Source organism: Oncorhynchus masou, chromosome 30, assembly GCF_036934945.1.
Source record: "Oncorhynchus masou masou isolate Uvic2021 chromosome 30, UVic_Omas_1.1, whole genome shotgun sequence".
NCBI classification, from domain to species: Eukaryota; Metazoa; Chordata; class Actinopteri; order Salmoniformes; family Salmonidae; genus Oncorhynchus; species Oncorhynchus masou.
The window spans coordinates 19265594-19287429 of NC_088241.1; the positions used below are offsets into that span (position 1 = coordinate 19265594).

General features: G+C 41.9%; 2 protein-coding genes across 2 annotated transcripts; one reads left to right on the forward strand and one right to left on the reverse strand.

Moving 5' to 3' along the window:
* Positions 1-734: 734 nt before the first annotated feature.
* On the reverse strand, positions 735-15331 carry LOC135522255 (tanabin-like). The gene is made up of 5 exons (XM_064948340.1): positions 15226-15331; positions 12265-13307; positions 11267-11391; positions 9657-9730; positions 735-8996 (listed from the first exon to the last, which is right to left on the reverse strand). The coding sequence occupies exons 2-5, from the start codon at positions 13078-13080 to the stop codon at positions 2116-2118; spliced, it is 7896 nt and encodes a 2631-aa protein (XP_064804412.1). The 5' UTR covers positions 13081-13307; positions 15226-15331; the 3' UTR covers positions 735-2115.
* LOC135522256 (C-type lectin domain family 12 member B-like) lies at positions 14101-21800 on the forward strand. The gene is made up of 7 exons (XM_064948341.1): positions 14101-14520; positions 19311-19385; positions 19734-19841; positions 19928-20230; positions 20632-20792; positions 21108-21229; positions 21334-21800. Exons 1-7 carry the CDS (start codon positions 14457-14459, stop codon positions 21443-21445), a joined length of 945 nt encoding a protein of 314 aa, XP_064804413.1. The 5' UTR covers positions 14101-14456; the 3' UTR covers positions 21446-21800.
* The last annotated feature ends 36 nt before the right edge of the window (positions 21801-21836 follow it).

A 21836-nucleotide genomic window follows, 5' to 3' on the forward strand; every position in this document is an offset into this window, starting at 1 on the left:
ATTCAATCAGTCATTGCACAGACTTGGGCAGTGAGCAGGCAACCGGCAGCTAAAATAGCCAACATTGTTCTGAAGACTGACTAATGAATGACAAAAAAAGGGGGAAAGAAGGCCGTGAGGCGGGAAGAGGAGGTGGTGAGGGGAGGTCATCCATTGTTCCTTGTTGCCCATTTATCCCTCGGTCTTCCCATGGGATGGTTGTTTGTTATAGAGGGCCCAGTGTGGCTTTGTTAGCTAGCCTACTTTGAGGTCAGTAAAGCTGGGATGGTGCCAAATCTCACCTCCCACACCGCCCCCGGGTCTCACTCACTTTAATGTAATACACAGAGGAAACAGATCGATGCTGAGGGAGAAGCCAGCTGTTTTCTTGGCCTGGTCTAAGGGTATACTTTCCTCTGAGCTTCATCCAGATTTCAACAGACACTGGATAATTATTCTCAGAACCCTATCAGAAGAGACACGCCCTGGATCATAGACTGTCATTGTAAAATAACTGACAGTTTCTTAACTGACTTGTTTAGTTAAATAAACGTTAAATAAACAAACAAAAAACATGGACCGTGGTGTGTTTATTTGTTTATATTTCTGTTTTTCTCCCTTCATTTTTCAAAAGCTTTTTGTAAATATTTCAATGTAGAGTAAATATGTAGAGTAAATATGTAGAGTAAATATCAAACGTGCATCATGAAATAAGTCCTACACAGTTCTTAAGCAAAAAATAAAATGTATAAACATATTTGTCAATTTGTTTTATTTTTCCAGGTATGCTTTTTTTGCGTGCATTTCTACAGAGAGAACACTAGCCAAAGAACAACACAAGTTTATTTTTGCTGTAATCGTGAACAAAGCATAACTAATATGGCACCATGTTGTTTCATTGTATGTTAGTTATACATTGTGACACTGTGTTGTGAAACGCTTTAATAAAATGAAGGCAAACTGTTCTTCTGGGATTTCAAACCATGCACTGCTGAACATCTAGACAAATGGCTACCCAGACTATTCACCCCCCCCTCTCCACCCCACCGCCACTCTCTGTTGTCATCTATGCACAATCACTTTAATAACTCTACCTACATGTACATGCTACCTCAACTAACCGGTGCCCCTGCACATTGACTCTGTACCGGCACGCCCATGTATATATTGTTATTTTTTACTGCTCCTCTTTAATTACTTGTTACTTTTATCTCTTATTCTTATCTGTATTTTTTTAAACAGGCACTGTCGGTTAGGGGCTCGTAAGTAAGCATTTCACTGTAGGGTCTACTACACCTGTTGTATTCGGCGCATGTGACTAATGCAATTTGATTTGATTTGCTGCTTGTAGTGTGTGTGAGTTGAAATATCAAATGATAATCATAAATAACACTATTCAATGGAGTAAGTTAAAGGGGTATGAATACTTTCTGAAGGCACAGCTGGAGTCCTTATCAAATGGACTTAAGATGTTAAGATAACAGTTGCTGCTAGAATAAACAAGCTCCCAGGTCTTGTGCAGTGAAATACCTTGGTTCTCACTTTTGCTCTGATTGAAGGACAGGGGCTGAGTCAGGAAATCAATCAGTGCAATCAAATCAACTATCAATTAATGCCAGTTCGGAATGCTTTGACTTTCAAATGTCCTTTCTTTGGTTTTTAATTAAGTTACTTTTGTTCATCAATTTGTAAAACTTACAAAAAATGGCCCTCAATGTCTTGAAATGGAGTAGGTACACTGGTGGTTAGTGCCAGCAGGGTGTGTACCAAAGCACAACTTTTTGGTTTTTGAAAACAGCATAAATATTTGACGGTCTGTGCTATCTCGCATCCTTGGGACGTCCCTACCCCATTGAAGTTGACATTTTAAATGGTGTAGGTAAGGATTATGGTTATAGTTAGGGTTTAGGGTAGGGACATCCCAAGGATCCCGGACAGCACTGAATTGTCATGACATTCTGTGACATAGTACATTCATGTTTGGATGAAATTATCGTTTCATTTACTTTCCACTGTGAGGATCAATGTGAATCAATGCTCAAATTCAAAGCCTGTAAAATGTAAATAGTTTTACACTCTCAGTAACACTTGTTACTTCTACTTTACTCCTTTATAGAAACCATGCTGAAATTGTTCCTATTCTTCCCCAGATGACCAGGAGTCTCCACCTTCAGAACCTTCAGAAGTAACATTCACACCCTCTACCACATCTTTACAAACCAGCTGCTTCACCTGTGAGGGCATCTGTTTGTCCTCTTCTTCAAGGGTGGAAGCTTTAGGTGTGTCACTGTCCATCTTTGTGTTCCAATTAGTTGCCTGTGGATTCTCCAAATCCACCCAGGATAGGTTGTTAGCCAAGGCTAGGTTCTGATTGGGTAGCTCGGTCACATGGTCATATGGCTCATCCGGTTGATAGGGGGCTCCTGTCTCCAGATTGGAACCCCAGAAGTTGTTGTGTACACCAGAGCTGAGGAAGCTGTGGAGGTCCCGGCCTTCGCTGTCAGTTTTGGATGATCTCTCCGAGTCTCTCTTGTGACCTGCAAAAGGATCTCCAGATTCTAGGTGTTTGTTTGGACTTTCTAAGACTTCCCATTCATCTGTCTGAAGACATTCATTACTTGCCTGATAGCTAGTGACCTCTTCTGCAGAATGTTCAATAAGAGTATTGCAATCCTCATAGTGAGAGACTGCCACATCTAACAAGTCTTCCTGATCTGCAGTTAGATTTGCTTTGGTGACAGGTTGCAAATACTGGCTTGCATTTGGCGACTCATCATCTGTGCTGTTGGACTCTTCTATATCCAAGTTGTTCATGTCGGTTTGACTCTCAGGCCTGCTGTTTAAACTGCTGTAGATAGAATGGATTTCAGTGAAGTCTGCATGAGTTGACATATAAAGGCTCTGGTCATCCTGTCCTTCTATTTTGTCTGGTACAGCTTCAGTTCCCAGTCCCCCACTGAATACCTTACCTTGAGCCAAATATTCTTCTTTGGATATTTCTACTGAACCTTCTCTAAGAGATGTGTGATCAGATGTCATTAGAATCCTAGAGTGCACCGAATACATAACCTTTGAGGAAATACACTCTTGCTCAGACTGATTCAGTTTCTCTGCACCTGAAGGTATACACTCTTGCTCAGACTGATTCAGTTTCTCTGCACCTGAAGGTATACACTCTTGCTCAGACTGATTCAGTTTCTCTGCACCTGAAGGTATACACTCTTGCTCAGACTGATTCAGTTTCTCTGCACCTGAAGGTATACACTCTTGCTCAGACTGATTCAGTTTCTCTGCACCTGAAGGTATACACTCTTGCTCAGACTGATTCAGTTTCTCTGCACCTGAAGGTATACACTCTTGCTCAGACTGATTCAGTTTCTCTGCACCTGAAGGTATACACTCTTGCTCAGACTGATTCAGTTTCTCTGCACCTGAAGGTATACACTCTTGCTCAAACTGATTCAGTTTCTCTGCACCTGAAGGTATACACTCTTGCTCAGACTGATTCAGTTTCTCTGCACCTGAAGGTATACACTCTTGCTCAAACTGATTCAGTTTCTCTGCACCTGAAGGTATACACTCTTGCTCAAACTGATTCAGTTTCTCTGCACCTGAAGGTATACACTCTTGCTCAGACTGATTCAGTTTCTCTGCACCTGAAGGTATACACTCTTGCTCAAACTGATTCAGTTTCTCTGCACCTGAAGGTATACACTCTTGCACAGACTGATTCAGTTTCTCTCCACCTGAAGGTATATACTCTGGACCGGATTGATTCATTTTCTCTCTGTCTGAGGGTATATGTTCTTGCTCACATATATCCAGTGTCTCTCTGCCTGAAGGTATATTTTCTTGCTCGGATTGATTCCGTTTCTCTCCGCCTGAAGGTATATACTCTGGCTCGGATTGATCCATTTTCTCTCCGTTTGTTGGTATGTGTTCTTGTGCATTTACGTTCTGTTTCTCTCCGCCTGAAGTTATATACTCTTGTTCAGATTGATTCAGTTTCTCTCCATCTGAGGGTATGTGTTCTTGCACATATAGATTCAGTTTCTCTCCGCCTGAAGTTATGTACTCTGGCTCGGATTGATTCAGTTTCTCTCCGCCTGAAGTTATATCCTCTTGTTCAGATTGATTCAGTTTCTCTCCATCTGAGGGTATGTGTTCTTGCACATATAGATTCAGTTTCTCTCCGCCTGAAGTTATGTACTCTGGCTCGGATTGATCCATTTTCTCTCCGTTTGTTGGTATGTGTTCTTGTGCATTTATGTTCTGTTTCTCTCCGCCTGAAGTTATATACTCTTGTTCAGATTGATTTAGTTTCTCTCTGTTTGAAGGTATATGCTCTGGCTCGGATTGATACATTTTCTCTCCATCTGAGGGTATATGTTCTTGCTCACATATATCCAGTGTCTCTCCGCCTGAAGTTATATCCTCTGGCTCGGATTGATTCATTTTCTCTCCACCTAAAGGTATATTTTCGCGTCCAGATTGATTCAGTTTCTCTCTGTTTGAAGGTATATGCTCTGGCTCGGATTGATACATTTTCTCTCCATCTGAGGGTATATGTTCTTGCTCACATATATCCATTGTCTCTCCGCCTGAAGTTATATCCTCTGTCTCGGATTGATTCAGTTTCTCTCCGCCTGAAATTATATACTCTGGCTCAGATTGATTCAGTTTCTCTCCTCCTGAAGTTATATCCTCTTGTTCAGATTGATTCAGTTTCTCTCCATCTGAGGGTATGTGTTCTTGCACATATAGATTCAGTTTCTCTCCGCCTGAAGTTATGTACTCTGGCTCGGATTGATTCAGTTTCTCTCCGCCTGAAGTTATGTACTCTGGCTCGGATTGATTCAGTTTCTCTCCGCCTGAAGTTATGTACTCTGGCTCGGATTGATCCATTTTCTCTCCGTTTGTTGGTATGTGTTCTTGTGCATTTACGTTCTGTTTCTCTCCGCCTGAAGTTATATACTCTTGTTCAGATTGATTTAGTTTCTCTCTGTTTGAAGGTATATGCTCTGGCTCGGATTGATACATTTTCTCTCCATCTGAGGGTATATGTTCTTGCTCACATATATCCAGTGTCTCTCCGCCTGAAGTTATATCCTCTGGCTCGGATTGATTCATTTTCTCTCCACCTAAAGGTATATTTTCGCGTCCAGATTGATTCAGTTTCTCTCTGTTTGAAGGTATATGCTCTGGCTCGGATTGATACATTTTCTCTCCATCTGAGGGTATATGTTCTTGCTCACATATATCCAGTGTCTCTCCGCCTGAAGTTATATCCTCTGGCTCGAATTGATTCATTTTCTCTCCACCTAAAGGTATATTTTCTCGCCCAGATTGATTCAGTTTCTCTCCACCTAAAGGTATATTTTCGCGTCCAGATTGATTCAGTTTCTCTCTCTTTGAAGGTATATGCTCTGGCTCGGATTGATACATTTTCTCTCCATCTGAGGGTATATGTTCTTGCTCACATATATCCATTGTCTCTCCGCCTGAAGTTATATCCTCTGTCTCGGATTGATTCAGTTTCTCTCCATCTGAGGGTATGTGTTCTTGCACATATAGATTCAGTTTCTCTCCGCCTGAAGTTATGTACTCTGACTCGGATTGATTCAGTTTCTCTCCACCTGAAGTTATATACTCTGACTCGGATTGATTCATTTTCTCTCCGTCTGTTGGTATGTGTTCTTGTGCATTTACGTTCTGTTTCTCTCCGCCTGAAGTTATATACTCTTGTTCAGATTGATTCAGTTTCTCTCTGTTTGAACGTATATGCTCTGGCTCGGATTGATACATTTTCTCTCCAACTGAGGGTATATGTTCTTGCTCACATATATCCAGTGTCTCTCCGCCTGAAGTTATATCCTCTGGCTCGAATTGATTCATTTTCTCTCCACCTAAAGGTATATTTTCTCGCCCAGATTGATTCAGTTTCTCTCCACCTAAAGGTATATTTTCGCGTCCAGATTGATTCAGTTTCTCTCTGTTTGAACGTATATGCTCTGGCTCGGATTGATACATTTTCTCTCCATCTGAGGGTATATGTTCTTGCTCACATATATCCAGTGTCTCTCCGCCTGAAGTTATATCCTCTGGCTCGAATTGATTCATTTTCTCTCCACCTAAAGGTATATTTTCTCGCCCAGATTGATTCAGTTTCTCTCCACCTAAAGGTATATTTTCGCGTCCAGATTGATTCAGTTTCTCTCTCTTTGAAGGTATATGCTCTGGCTCGGATTGATACATTTTCTCTCCATCTGAGGGTATATGTTCTTGCTCACATATATCCATTGTCTCTCCGCCTGAAGTTATATCCTCTGTCTCGGATTGATTCAGTTTCTCTCCATCTGAGGGTATGTGTTCTTGCACATATAGATTCAGTTTCTCTCCGCCTGAAGTTATGTACTCTGACTCGGATTGATTCAGTTTCTCTCCACCTGAAGTTATATACTCTGACTCGGATTGATTCATTTTCTCTCCGTCTGTTGGTATGTGTTCTTGTGCATTTACGTTCTGTTTCTCTCCGCCTGAAGTTATATACTCTTGTTCAGATTGATTCAGTTTCTCTCCTCCTGAAGTTATATCCTCTTGTTCAGATTGATTCATTTTCTCTCCATCTGAGGGTATGTGTTCTTGTGCATTTAGATTCAGTTTCTCTCCGCCTGAGGGTATATACTCTTGCTCAGATTGATTCAGTCTCTCTGAGTGTATCTGCTCTACCTCCTCACTGTATAATATGTCTTGTGTCTGGGAAAGTTCAGTGTGAGACTCAATTTGAAGACTCAGTACTGACTCGCTCTCAATCATCTGCCCAGTAAAGTGTTCACTGTAACTGGATATAGATAAATTCTCTAGCTCTTGCTCCACCAATCTATCAATTCTTTCTTCATTATAGTCCTCATCAGAGCACAGCATGGAGTACTCTCCAGGTTCTGTAAGTTCCTCATAGGATTGCTCCTCTTCTGCCTCCTGAATCAACTGATCTACAGCATTCTCCTCATCGTTCTCCTGTGTAGCATGCTCCTTTGTTTGGCTAGCATCCACGTCCTCTTGGTGAGTGGAGCCCATGTTACGGTCCTGATCTATGACATCTCCTTCTGACTCTTCATACAGATCCTCCATGGTGTCAAACTGTTTGGACTTGCCTTCACCCCAGGTGTCTGTTCCTGTCTGGCAAACCTCCCTGTCCTCTTCACCATCACTGGAGTCACTCTCGCCCATGTGTGAAGCCTGAGTGTTGACATCCGTCTCGTCACTCTTGTAACGGATCAAGGGGTGTGTGTCGGCTAGTGTGTTGTCCTGAGCATAGCTGTCGCCTTCTAGCTCAGCCCTCCATGAAACAGAATTATTTTGACAGTAGTTTGCCTCATCATGATCCTCTTTGTCATTGTCGGATATATTCAGTTTCTCTCCGCCTGAAGGTATATGCTCTGGCTCAGATTGATTCAGTTTCTCTCCGTTTGAATTGATATACCTTTGCTCAGACTGATTCAGTTTCTCTCTGCCTGAAGGTATTTGCTCTTGCTCAAATTGATTTAGTTTCTCTTCATTTGAAGGTATATACCCTTGATCAGACCGATTGGGTTGGGTTTCTCTGTTATTCCACATCTCTTCCTCTTTCACATGATACTTTGCTTCTTTCCAATCATCCATTCTTTCTCCAATTCCATTCTCTTCATTGTACCCTCCCACTCTATCCCATTCATCCTTTACATCCCCATTGGGGTTCAGTGCATGTTGTTCCTCACGTTTGTTAGACATATCATTTTCATCATCCACTTTTGTGAAATTTATGTCACCTTCCTCCACTCTTTCAACATGGTGAAATACCTCTTCTGACCAGTGAGAAGCTTGAGCAGATTCATATGAGATCATCTCCTCTTGGTTGAACTTATCGATTATTTCTGTCATATCATTTTCCTTAATGAATCCTCGCAATCTTTCACGATTATCCTTACCATACCCATAGGGGTGCAATTCATCTTCCAATTGCTCCTCATGTTTGTTAGACATATAATTGTCATCCTCTTTTGGGAGATGAATAACATCTTCCTCCAGTCTTTTAACATGGCGAAATGCCTCTTCTGAACCGTGGGAGGCTTGAGTGGATTCATATGACGTATTGTCCTCTTGGTTGAGCTCTATTGGCTTGCTGTAACTTTTCCCCGCCCCATACTCAAAAGCTTGACTGCTTGTGAAGGTCTCAAATGCTTGCTCTAGCACTGATGCAGTTTCAGATTCCAAGCCTTCGTTTCCCGCCCATTCAGCATCTTTCTTTGCTGTTTCAAGATCTCTTTCCTCTGATGCATTCATGGGACCGTAAGGCATATCTAGTAGAGGTTCCTCTTTTTCAAAAGACATTTCAAAAGGTACATCATTATCATCATTCGCCGAGAAAGCAGAATGTGCCCCTGTCACCGAACTTGCTCTCTCATAGCTCACTGAAGGGCTGTAGAGCTCTTGAGCATCAGTGCTGAACACAGTTGGCATACTGAAGCTGGTCTCGACCCGGTGACTCATGGCAGATTCCAGAACGGGTTTCTCTTCAGCAAACCAGGTTCTGACTATGTTCTGATCCTCTTCCTCCTTTTCCATATCCCACATGGATTGTTCCTTGTGGTCAGATCCAAGCAAAGATACAACATCAACTCCTGCCTCCTCAGTGGGAGGTGAGAGAGGCTCAGTATAGTTGACTTCTTTATGGACATCTTGGGGTCTGAAGGGGTCGGCTGAAATTCCGTCCTGTGGTACTTTGGGGTAAGGCGTTGAACAACTTACCTGGTGGTTGGACCCTACGCCAAAGTCGATTTGCTCTTCTGTCTTTCGACAACTCTCAGGTGTTTCATTCAGGGTTACCCGATTTCGAGTCCAGATTGGTGATGCGGACATCATTGTCACATTGGATCGTGGGCTTGCTCTATGGATGGTAGAGATGGGCCTGACCATGTGACTGGTTGCCAGCTGTGTTTGGAAGCTTTGCTTAACCCCTCGGGAGCTGGGCACTCCATCTGTGAATGACATAGGAAGATTAATAGGTGCACCATACATAATGGTACTGGGTAGGCCACAGACCAGGGACTATTGTAGATAGACATCAATAAGGTTGAAATGACACTGACAATAATCTTAACAAGAAGGAAACATTCACCAATGCTTTGATTGTAAGACAAAAAGCAATCTCTCTGTCTATTCCAAACTGTCTTCAGTTTTATCTTAGGTAGACAGAGATCTCGAAACACCATCCCAAAGGCAATATTAGGAGACATGTTCTCCTGAACAGAGGTTAGACAGTAATGGAGAGATATTGATCATGACTTCCTTCCCCTCCAGTCTGAATTACCAGAAAGCAAAGCCATATGGCTCAATGACCTTTGGGGACTCTAGGTAGCTTGCGTTACAGAGCACAAAGCGTCTAGCTCAGCCCCCTAACCAACCCACACCATCCCCCACTCGTTTTGGTCTAATGTGAATATATACACTGTACAGTACAGAGTCAGGGCTCGCCCACCTTAAGTATGAGGAAGATTCATTTTGGTTTACAGTACAATTATACAGTAACAGGAGTACATGTCATGGAGGTGTTGGCTTTGACACCTATCAATATCATGTTGTACTACAACACAGTCACGGATCTAACTGGCAGATTCCTGTATGAAGTGATCATTTACCAGAGATGTAGATACTCCTTAGCTGATTTGTTGAAGAGAAATCCCCCTGCAGACTTTCATTGTCCAGTAAAGCGCTGAAGGAAAAGAGCAGACACAGACAAACGAGAGAAGGATTCATAAAGGGAAAGTGATGTAACATTTTTTTTTTGCAACACTATCTAGAAAATATTATGTCCTGGTTAGAAGCAGCTTGAATACTAATGTGACGAATAACCAAAATAATTTGTACTTTGGCCACACTAGGGGGTATTCTGAAATGATGTGTCATAGGGTGGGGTGAGAGGAGTGAAGTGGGAGGGCTTTTGTGGCCAACATGAGATCTGTTGTTATGGAAATGTGGGGACGACATTGTCATTTGACGAGCCATCTGCTGTGCATACCACTGCCATCAATTCCCCCTCTCACATACTCACAGCCTAAAATACAGGCATGCACGCCCTGACATTCTGATGAGCCCAAGCAGAACTAATACCATTTGTATTCACAGATGTGGACCATGCCCATTCCAACACACATTCAAACCAGCATCTCTAATGAAACAATACTTAGAAATACTTAGAAACTGGTGCACATGTATATCCCAATATGATCCCAGAATCACATTCCAAGTGTTGCTCAATGTGTTCTGTTGCGCATTGGGATCTACTGTATAGGTGCTGATAATATGAATTTGATGCATTTACGAAATCACTTTTGAGACTTGCTGTCTGCTTCTCCCCCTGCCTCTTAATCCTGTTCCTCTAGACTCCCATAGCTCATATGTTGGTCATCCCCTGCTGATACCTTGGGGTCACTATGGAGGGGGAAGAGACCAAGGGAAAGAGAAAGGCGCCACTATAGAGGCCCATATAAAGTTACCCTGCTCAAGACAGCTGAGACTGGCCTTTTCAAGGGGATGACCTTTTGGGCCAGACGGCTGAGCCCTATTGGACAACAGGCCTTGGGCATCTACATATTGTTCCACATTCTCACAGGGGGAGGGGTGATGGGGCTCAGTCTGAACTTCCAGTTGAAAAGCCTTGAATGTGATAAACTAGACATCTAAATCAGCATGGACATGGGGGCTAATAATGACGGCTTTCTCACAAATCGGTAGAAAAGTCAAAAGAAAAAGAACATGTTTGGAAAAGAACTATTGGAAAAGAAGAGGAAGATAGTAGTGAAGATGGGATGATTGCGACATTTGCCTCAATTTTCATATTCATATTCTTTTTGCAGACATCAAACATGCTTAGTGTCACTTTTTCAGCCATTCCCGCCTTCATCAGAGCATGTTCAAACCAACTTGAGGTGACACTTTTATTTGAACATTCCCACGTCTCTCTCGTTGATAAGTAAAATAGCTGGATGGATGGCCATCAACATACTTTCATCTGTCATGGTCTATCCGATCAGTGGTTGTGAAGATAAACAAGTTAGTTAAGACTGAAGTCCAACTTGAGATCATTGTCTACAAGTAATGTTTTTCAAGCAAAGCTCCAATTGACATCAATGCATGATTTACTAGTTACCCTTTAGCATTTGGCCCCAAATGTCTATAGTTTCATGCTAAAGATATGATGAAAGAGGTACTGTAGCTTCTGATATATGTACTGTGACATGTACCGTACCTGTATGTGGCCACCTCCATGCCCAGAGACATCTTCAGCTGCAGCAGACCCCTACTTTCTGTCAGGAGAGTGTCAATCTGATTTCCCAGCGACCCCTTCTCCATCTCCAACACGTCCAGATGGGCCTGTGGAACAGGAAAAGGGAAGAGAATTGATTGGAAATGGCATTGATGTTATCCAACCATAGCACATGAACAGGTATTGAAGGCACCGAATTATGGTTCCTGGTCTTATGGCAAGAGCTTATAACCAGCATAGAACATAGAATGTTCAATGTTGTGTTCCCTGCATCTAATGGTTGGGCCCCAGTGTGGAGTTTTGGACAAATAATGACCTGGAACTAATTTCCAGAGCCCCAGCCTATGCCGAGTCCAACATGCTGTTTCTGTCCAAACATTTCATTGGCATTTCAAATGAAAGGGAGCACAATATAAGCCTTCTCAGAAATACTGCGTTGGTATTTTCTACGTCATTGATATCATCAGACCCATTTGGACAAAAACACCTCGTTTTCATAAAATTACCATATTGTTCCTGTTTTTATTTTGGTCCATGTCCATTTGAAAAACGTTCTGCTATGACTGACATTTGAAACACTTTGTTTTGCCCTGGTTTGCTCAACTGGAAGCAGCTTTAGCTGTCTCGATTAACTGGCAAGATACACAACGAAGCACATTGTCATTTGTCTTTGGACTGAAATCATTTGAAGGTCCTAAATCCCAGACAGCAGTCACATTCAGACAACACACTCAAGATGTTTTAAACAATGCATGATTATTAAAGCATAACTCGATATGGAATTTAATAGTATGGTTAGGAATCTCACTTATATGGCTCAGTTCAGGTTCAGGTGAACAGGAGTTTTAAATAATCTAATTGACACTGTTTTATGATTGAATTGGCAACAAAGTTACCTATGAGATATTGACATGAATAAACCCACACCCATAAATACGCCCACACCAAAGACCAGGGTCGGCTACTTTAACTGTTCTTACCTGCAGGTTTTGTATCTCTTGCCTCTGCATGTCTCTCTGTTTGACCACACTTCTCTCCAGACACTGCCTTCTATCCTGGGCTGATTGCAGCTCATTCTCCAGGGCCTGAAGTTTCAGCTGGCTCTCATTCTTCTCCTGGACCACCTGGGCCAACTGGGTTCTGGCCTGGTTTAGAGACTCGTCCAGGCTGTCTACCTGGCCCTGAAACACCATGGCCGCCTCATGCCACGCCCTGACAGCCATCTGGGAGTACTCCTCACCCAGCTCCTGGAGGCTGGGCAGCTGGGTGCACGTTTGGGGTTGAGGGGGTGGCAGTGCAGGTCTGACATGGATTAGTGTAGCCTGGAAGCCGGCAACATCTTCCTGGTGGGTTTTTATCTGGAACTGGATTTGTTTCTCTAGCTGGCTCACCTTCTCTCCTAACCAGATCTGAGCCCTCCTCTCCTCCTCCATCTGCTTCCTGCTGTCTGCCAGCTTCTTCTTCACCTCCCCATGGGCGTCCGCCTCCCACTGTCTCTGCAGCCCCAGGACGTGGAGCTCTTCACCCAGGCTCCCTAGCTCCAGCTCCACCCGATCCTTCTCCCTCCAGACTTCCTCTACCTCTTGCCTAGCCAGGCTCAGCTTGTCCTCCAGGCCCATCTGCCCCCCCTGGCCGCTGCCCCTCAGGGCCTGGATCTCCTGGCATAGTAGCTTGTTCTCCTTCTCCAGCAGCCTCACTTGGCCCAGGTAGGTCTCCAGGCGTTGGTTGAGGTTCAGCATCTGGAGCTTGTCGTCAGTCCGGTGGATGTGGTGGTGTCGGAGGCGGTGGAGCTCCATGTCAGAGAGAGAGGACAGATAGTAATGCTGGTTTGAGAAATTCAATCTTTTTAAGTAAAGAATTCCTCACCCTGGAGCGAGCAGGTTCTGGCAATGTGTGTTAGGTGCTGATTCGGTCTCTCTCGCTCTCTCCCTCTCTCTCCAAGCCTGTGTGTGATGGTCAGAATGTGCTGTGAAGCTGCTTGCCTCCTGGAGTGTGACCGCTGGTGAGACACTCTCCTTTCATACTGGAATTAATGCAGGGGGAGGGCAGAGGGGAAGAAAGGAGAGGAGGGATGGAGAGGAGGGAAGAGAGGGAGGTGGGAGTGAGCGGTGATGTCATTTGGGGGTTAACTCTAGCTCTGCTGGGAATGTCTTTTTCTTATTCACTGGGAGAAATTCACATTTTGATTGAATGATTTCTGTTATCTCTCTACAAGTACATATTCAGTTGTAATTTATGAAATGATGTATTTCTTTAGACCATTTCTTTTTCTGATAAAAAAAAACATATTGTGTGTAATTGTTAGACTACTGAATGTAATATGTAAGGCTAAATGTTATAGCACGAATACAATACTCTAATACGGCACTGTAGTTGGACTAAGACAACTCTGATTGTCACACATGTTTAGAAACTATAGGCTAAATCAATCTAATTGGATAGTTTTTTGACAAAAAAAATAGTGATGTCCATTTTGACCTCACTACTACCCTCTGGTGACAGTATTTCAACATTGCAGCAGCCCCACATCCACACAGTATCAAGTCCACTTCCATTCAAACTTGATCTTATGGTTGGGAAAGGGGGGTACTTAATCAATTGTGCATCTGAATGCCAACAACTGAAATGTGTCTTCCGCATTTAACCCAACCCCTCTGGCTTAATAGTGTCCTGAAGATCTATTGCAGACATATGGGAAATGAATTACAGACAAATGAGAAACACATTACGACATGTTCTGAAGTCTTAGCAAGCCAGGGTATTCCCTTTAACTTGTAAGCCAGTCAACCACAATGTGAATTGGCCATCTTCTCAAACTTCTCAAGCAACCACTGACAGGAAGGTATTGCATGTCTTCAGAGGTGTCCTCATGCTAAAACAAGTGAGAATGAGATGTACAAAACTATTTCTGTTTTCCATGCACAGTTGTCTGCCTATTGTTTCCATACAGTTTTTCATATTGAGTACAGGTGTATTGACAATGGTACGTCAACATGACTTCCTCTTCTCAGTCAGGTGAACTTGTTGTCTGATATGAGTAATGCAAACCAGAGTCTAAGCAGAAGTACTAATACAGGTCCTAATTGGAGCCATCACCACTCGTATAGATCAATACTGGGTAAGGTTTCTCTGTACTTGTATCTCTAAGAAACACACTGTCGACAACTAAAGGATGTCAGAAGAGCTGCATTATTCTACAGTGGTTTTCAAGAATCCCATAATTTCTTTGCTGGAAGGTGAGTCTTGGCCTTTCTTTCTCATCTCTTCATCAATGTCACTCATTTTTATTTAATTTAGTTCAGTTTCAAAAAATGTAAATTCCAGACTGAAGACTATAACAATCACAGTTGTTTGTGAATATACCAAGAAAAGGGTGCATAAATCAAGCGAGTCAGATATGGCTGCTACAGTATGCTGAATCATGTTCGTGTTTTTCTACTCTGCCATGATGTTTTAATCAAGTACAAATGACATTCTTAACCCATTTCATCTCATGGGTCACAATAGCAAGAATATATTTGTTGTACTTTACAGGCTCTAGAGAAGTTAAAGTTGTATTTATAATCAATGTTTCAAATATTATACATTATCATATCATTTAGAGAAGTTTCATTTGATTTCTCAAAAATGGTCAGAAGACCACAAGCATATTTCTCCAAGATGTACTTTTACAGACAAACTTGGCACCAGAGGTCTGCACTCAACAGCAAATATGTTGTTGAAATAAAAGCAAATATGTTGTTGAAATAAAAAATATTTTCCCTATAAATATATTTTTTAAACGGTCTAGTTTACAAACACTATATATACCAAAGTATGTGGACACTTTAGTGTTAGTGGATTCGGCTATTTCAGCCACACCCGTTGCTGACAGGTGTATAAAATTGAGCACACAGTTATGCAATCTCCATAAACAAACATTGGCAGTAGAATGTACTTACTGAAGAGCTCAGTGACTTTCAATGTGGTACCGTCATAGGATGCCACCTTACCAACAAGTCAGTTTGTCAAATTTCTGTCCTGCTAGAGCTGCCCCGGTCAATTAAGTCCTGTTATTGTGAAGTGGAAACAATGAGGAGCAACAACAGCTCAGCCGCAAAGTGGTAGGCCACACAAGCTCACAGAACGGAACCACCTAGTAATGAAGAGCATACCGTGTAAATATTGCCTGTTCTCGGTTGCAACACTCACTACCGAGTTCCAAATTGCCTCTGGAAGCAACATCAGCACAAGAACTGTTAGTCGGGAGCTTCATGAAATGGGTTTCCATGGCAGAGAAGCCGCACACAAGCCTAAGATCACCATGTGCAATGCCACGCGTAGGCTGCAGTGGTGTAATGCTCACTGCTATTGGACTCTTGAGCAGTGGAAACTCGTTCTCTGGAGTGATGAATCACGCTTCCCCATCTGGCGGTCCGATGGACGATTTTGGGTTTGGCGGATGCCAGGAGGACGCTACCTGCCCCAATGCATAGTGCCAACTGTAAAGTTTGGTGGAGGAGGAATAATGGTCTGGGGTCATTTTTCATGGTTCGGATTAGGCACCTTAGTTCCAGTGAAGGGAAATCTTAACACTATGGCATACAATGACATTTTAGACGATTCTGTTCTTTCAACTTTGTGGCAACCTTTTAGGGAAGGTCCTTTCCTGATTTAGCATGACAATGCCCCCATGCACAAAGCAAGGTCCATACAGAAATGGTTTGTCGAGATCGGTGTGGAAGAACTTGACTGGCCTGCATAGAGCCCTGACCTCAACTCATCGAACACCTTTGGAATGAACTGGGACGCCGACTGAGAGCCAGGCCTAATCGCCCAACATCAGTGCCCAACCTCACTAATGCTCTTGGATGGAAGCTCTAATGGAAGTTCCTGCAGCAATGTTCCAACATCTAGTTTAAAACCTTCCCAGAAGAGTGGAGACTGTTATTACAGCAAAAGTGGGAGCAACTCCATATTAATACCCATGACTTTGGAATGAGATGTGTCCACACACTTTTGGTCATGTAGCACATGTGCCTTAATTTTCAATACATTCAATCCATGATGCTTGAGGTAAATTAATTAATCCACATACACAGTGTCTCTAATTTATAAAATACAGTACCGGTCAAAAGTTTGGACACACATACTCATTCAATTTTTCTATTTTTTACTATTTTCTACATTGCAGCATAATAGTGAAGACATCAAAACTATGAAATAACACATATGGAATCACATAGTAACCAAAAAAGTGTTAAACAAATCAAAATATATTTTATACCTAATATTTTTCAAAGTAGCCACCCTTTGCCTTGATGACAACTTTGCACACTCTTGTCATTCTCTTAACCAGATTCATGAGGAATGCTTTTCCAACAGTATAGAAGGAATTCCCACATATACTGAGCACTTGTTGGCTGCTTTTCCTTCACTCTGAGGTCCCCAAACCATCGCAATTGGGTTGAGGTCGGGTGATTGTGGAGGCCAAGTCATCTGATGCAGCACTCCTTCACTCTCCTTGGTGAAATAGTCCTTACACAGCCTGGAGGTGTGTTTTGGGTCATTGTCCTATTGAAAAATGTATTATTGTCCCACTAAGCGCAAACCATATGGGATGGCGTATCGCTACAGAATGCTGTGATAGCCATGCTGGTTTATTGTGCCTTGAATTCTAAATAAGTCACAGACAGTGTCACCAGCAAAGCACCCCCACACCATCACATCTCCTCCATACTTCACGATGGGAACAACACATGCGGAGATAATCTGTTCACCTACTCTGTCTCTCACAAAGTTTCGGCGGTTGGAACCAAAAATCAAAAATTTGGACTAATCTGACCAAAAGACCGATTTCCACCAGTCTAATGTCCATTACTAATTTTTTTTTGGCCCAAGCAAGTCTCTTCTTCTTATTGATGTGCTTTAGAAGTGGTTTCTTTGCAGCAATTCGACCATGAAGGCCTGATTCACGCATTCTCCTCTGAACAGTTGATGTTGAGATGTGTCTGTTACTTGAACTCTGTGAAGCATTTTATTTGGGCTGCAATCTGAGGTGCAGTTAAATGCTGATTTCTGAGGCTGGTAATGCTAATGAACTCTGGCTCTTGATGGACTGTCGTTTCTCTTTGCATATTTGAGCTATTCTTGCCATAATATGGACTTTTGGTCCTTTACCAAATTGGGCTATCTTCTGTATACCACCCCTACCTTGTCACAACACAACTAGCAACTGCAAGCTAGCTAGCTAGCTAAATTGCCATAAATGTTTAATGCTTTTCAACCAGCCCCCAAATTAACATAATTGGTTCAGAGTTTGTTTAGATATTTCAACCTGCGTGTTGTGATTGCGTTTGGTGTGTGGGTCCAAATCAATTTGTGCATGTGCGTGTCCGGTTCGGGCATGGTGTTTTGGAGGAAATGGCACGCACAGGGATGAGACGCCATACACCTCGTCCAATTCTCCCTTGTGCCGATAGGGTGAACTGGAGATAAGCCAACCTGTATGCTCTGCAAACAAAATTATGAGAAATGTTAGTCTGATACCGAAACTAAATCACAATGTATTTACAATGAGCACGCCCCATTATTGGTTAGAATGAGATTTCATGAATGTTGTCTGCGATTTGAACTCCTGTCGTCTAATCTAAAGGTAAATGGGATCCCAACTTGGCAAACAGAGCTGATGATAAACATCATTATAAAATACTGAACACCTACCCACTACTGATATTAACCTTAAGCAATGTATAATCAAGCTAAATTTGACCAATTATTTAACTGGCATATCAGCTGCTGACTGGTCGAGTAACCTCTTCTGCCAGGAAGTCCTTCATATGGATTAGTAACATGTTCAATAAATACATTGCCATCCAGACAGACTGACAGGAACTTCTGACTGCATAATACAGCCACCATCCTCTGGGATATTGTGCTGTATCGCTACCATCTCTCTACAACACACTCCTACTCTAGCCATTACCTGGCAGCATCCCCACTCACACCAGTTTGTGTTTGCCCTCGAGCTGAGGTGTTTCAGGCGGCATATCTGTGTTGTTACTACTACGAGAAGAAACTCTTTGATCTGGGGCAACGATCGGCTCAAACATGAACAGCTTCAGTAGGTTTATTGGCTCCCTAACTAACAATTATGTCATTCTCTGTAATAAACTCATTCTCAGACTTGGAGCTACTCTGTAAATTCAGACATTTTGGGGAATTCCAAAATGCTCTCTCCTGCCAGTGACGCAACAATGCCAATATGGTGATTTACAATTACAGTTAGATGGCATTCTTAATCATAGTGTTTCCATTTCCCTTTAATGATTTTCAAACTCCTCATATATCTTCTTACGAATCTTCTTATGTTTGGTCTGATGTCTGGTGCTAGGCAACCAATTTAGCTTGCTATCTAGCTAGCAATGGCAATCATGTTAGCATATTTCCTACTGAGATTACTGTTCTAAAATATGTACTTTGGTTTAAAATAATCTATACTGAAACTTTACTTTGACGTTTGACTGGATTAAACATGTTCAATTGCTTATTCTCTCACCGCCCTTTATTTTCAAGAATCTAATTTCTTGTAAACTTTTTGCTTAAGGAGAAACATAAGAAATAGTGCAATTCCCTTTCCAATAACCTTTTTGAGGAATAGCAACTTTGCTTAACTTTCTTTAAGTTAATAATACATTTTTTCTTAAGACGATTTTGTGAATCTGGGCCCAGGTGACCAGGTGACCTCATGAAGCTGGTTGAGAGAATGCCAAGAGTGTGCAAAGCTGTCATCAAGGCAAAGGGTGGCTACTTTGAAGAATAGGAAAGCAACAGGGATGAGGAGTTTTGACAAAGAAACTGGGGTCTATGAGTAACAAATATGAACATTTAAGGGTAGGATATGGATGTATCAGTACTTGATTGTTTCAATATTAGGGTATTGGCATGTGGGTGTTAGGATTAGGGTATGGGGCATGTCTGGGAAAATGTAGGAACAAATGGGTTAATATTATTGAATATGTATGTGTCCCCTTTCACTTCCCCACAGAGAAAAAAGAGGAAGAAACAGTATATGCTGAAGTTAAGGGAAGTGCAGTTACTCAACGGAATCCTGCCACAGCAGGTACATTTGAGAGATACCGAACTGCGGAAGATCTGCGTTATTGTGCAATTAGTCTCTCTAGATATCCGGGTTGTCTCCAACAATTAAAAAATGTTTTGCTTTAACATCGTCTGAACGGCAATTTGGCATAGAGGAATTATGTCACTGCCTATGCGAGTACCTTATCCGCTTGAATAAAATAAGAAATAGTAAAAAGCAAAATGTAGATATATTTCCTCAAATTATCCACCATTTACTGTTCAATTATTAGATTTCAACAAATTATGGAATAACGCTTACCATTAAATGTATACACTTATGCTAACAATTTGGCTATAATAACATGAATCTTATTTTTGCTATTCCTAGTGGATGAGAGGCCTGCTCTCCACTCTCAACCCTTTCGAGGAGTGGCAGTGTGTTTGGGTGTTCTTTGTGTCCTCTTGGTTTCAGCCATTATAGGCCTCTATGTGTACTGTGAGTATGTGGATCATAACATAATATGGATTGTGGAGTGGTGCAGGATGACACCATAGAGTAAACATGTCCTTTTCTCTCCGTAGTCAGCACTGCCCTGTCAGAGCACAACACAAAGTTGGTGAGGGAACTGGAGCAACTAACAGATGTGCGTGCATTCCTACTGGCGGCCAATCAGGACCTTACAAACCTCAACAGCAATCTGAGTACAGCCAATCACATTTTGCGGTGTGATTATAGCAAAGTAAGCACTGCAAACCAACGTTTAGCGGCTGAGAAAGAAGCATTGTCAAGAGAGAGGGATAGACTGAACTGGAATCTTAAGTACATATATCAGTTTGAAATTTTTCCAGTCAATCAATATTGTTCACCAAAGGATGACGTAGGAGGTAAGCCCCCTTCCTGTTGGCCTTGTTTTCATCATAGTGTACACCACGTGTCAAACTCCCACGTGTCAAACGCCAAGTGTCAAACGCCAAGTGTCAAACGCCAAGTGTCAAACGCCAAGTGTCTGCGGGTTTTCGCTCCACCCTTGTACTTGATTGATGATTTAAGGTCACTAATTAGTAAGGAACTCCCCTCACCTGGTTGTCTCGGTCTTAATAGAAGGACAAAACTAAAACCTGAAGACACTCGGCCCTGCACGGAATGAGTTTGACACCCTTAGTGTACACTAAAGACAAACTTTACACTTTCTATCTTACTCTGTAATATTGATAACACGCATGTAGTACAATTACCTAATAATTACCAACTAATAATTATTACCTGTAATTCTTCATTGTTGCAGAGAGAAAGTGTAACCCTTGTCAAAGAGGTTGGATGTTGTTCCAATCTAGTTGTTACCAGATTTTATACCATTCCAGTCCCTGGAAGACCTGGCAACAAAGCAGAGAGAATTGCAAAGAAAATCATTCTGATCTGCTTGTCATAGGAAGTCAAACGGAACAGGTGGGACAATGCTACAGACTAGAGTTTTGAGGGACAGATTCATTTCACATTTAAAGTGGATCTCCAAAAAAGTGAAATGGGAACTATATTATAATGTGTGATATGTAGATATGAGCTCAAGGTAAACCAGTTGTTACTGAAAAACAAAAGCACATTGGTCATTATACTGCTGCTACCTGTTATGCCTTTTGTTATTCTCACTCATTTGGACCTGATTAGACACATTTATTCGTAACGTTTAGACACTCTCTCCTGAAACTGTGGATTACCATATAAAAATGTTTTTACTTGTGGTTTCATTCATTTCACATTCAGGAATTCATTCATAACCACACTCAATACTACTTTGATATTCATCATGGATACTGGATCGGTTTGACTGACATAGCTAATGTCAACCAATGGCTCTGGGTTAATGGAAGTCACCAGACTGATGGGTAAGGACCTTTTCATTCAATATAAATACAACAAAGACGCATTGTTAAATCATTATTTGACTCAGTCATTTATTTTCATTCATGGCGGTGTTCTCTTTTCACAGGTTTTGGAAGAGACAAACTGGGGGGGGTAATTGCGTGTTAACTGTCCCAAATAATGCGCCTTTGGCTAATTGGAATGCTGAATCATGTAGCATGCAGAACCGTTGGGTCTGAGAGAGTAGAGCCTTACTATGGTCAGATTAAAATGCAGGGACACTCTCTTAAGAGGTATTCTCACATACTGAACTCATATTATTGCATCTCCACTTGAGAATTACATTGAGTTTTATTCTTCTAATTTAAGGACCCCTGCATCTGTCTGTTGTGGTCAATTCGAATTCACTCAATTCAGGAAGTGATTTTAATTTAAAATTTACAATGGAAAACCTTCATTAGCTGACTTCAATTTGAATTGACCCCAATCTGTTTCTGTTTGTATGTTTTTGAATCAAGGATCTGTAGTAATGTAGCTATAGAGAAGTTAAATAATGTTCCGTTTTGACCTTTCATATAAATCAGGCATATTTTCTTTAATGTCAATCATTTCACTTTGACAATACATGTA

Excerpts from the sequence above, each read along its gene's own strand:
- LOC135522256 (XM_064948341.1), top strand. The coding sequence starts at position 14,457 with ATGTCAGAAGAGCTGCATTATTCTACAGTGGTTTTCAAGAATCCCATA. Across the intron at positions 20,793-21,107 it reads TAGGAAGTCAAACGGAACAG|GAATTCATTCATAACCACAC; the intron begins GTGGGACAATGC and ends TTTCACATTCAG. Across the intron at positions 21,230-21,333 it reads GGAAGTCACCAGACTGATGG|GTTTTGGAAGAGACAAACTG; the intron begins GTAAGGACCTTT and ends CTCTTTTCACAG.
- LOC135522255 (XM_064948340.1), bottom strand. The coding sequence starts at position 13,080 with ATGGAGCTCCACCGCCTCCGACACCACCACATCCACCGGACTGACGAC. Across the intron at positions 11,392-12,264 it reads AAGAGATACAAAACCTGCAG|GCCCATCTGGACGTGTTGGA; the intron begins GTAAGAACAGTT and ends CCTGTTCCACAG. Across the intron at positions 8,997-9,656 it reads AAGGAGTATCTACATCTCTG|ATGGAGTGCCCAGCTCCCGA; the intron begins GTAAATGATCAC and ends TGTCATTCACAG.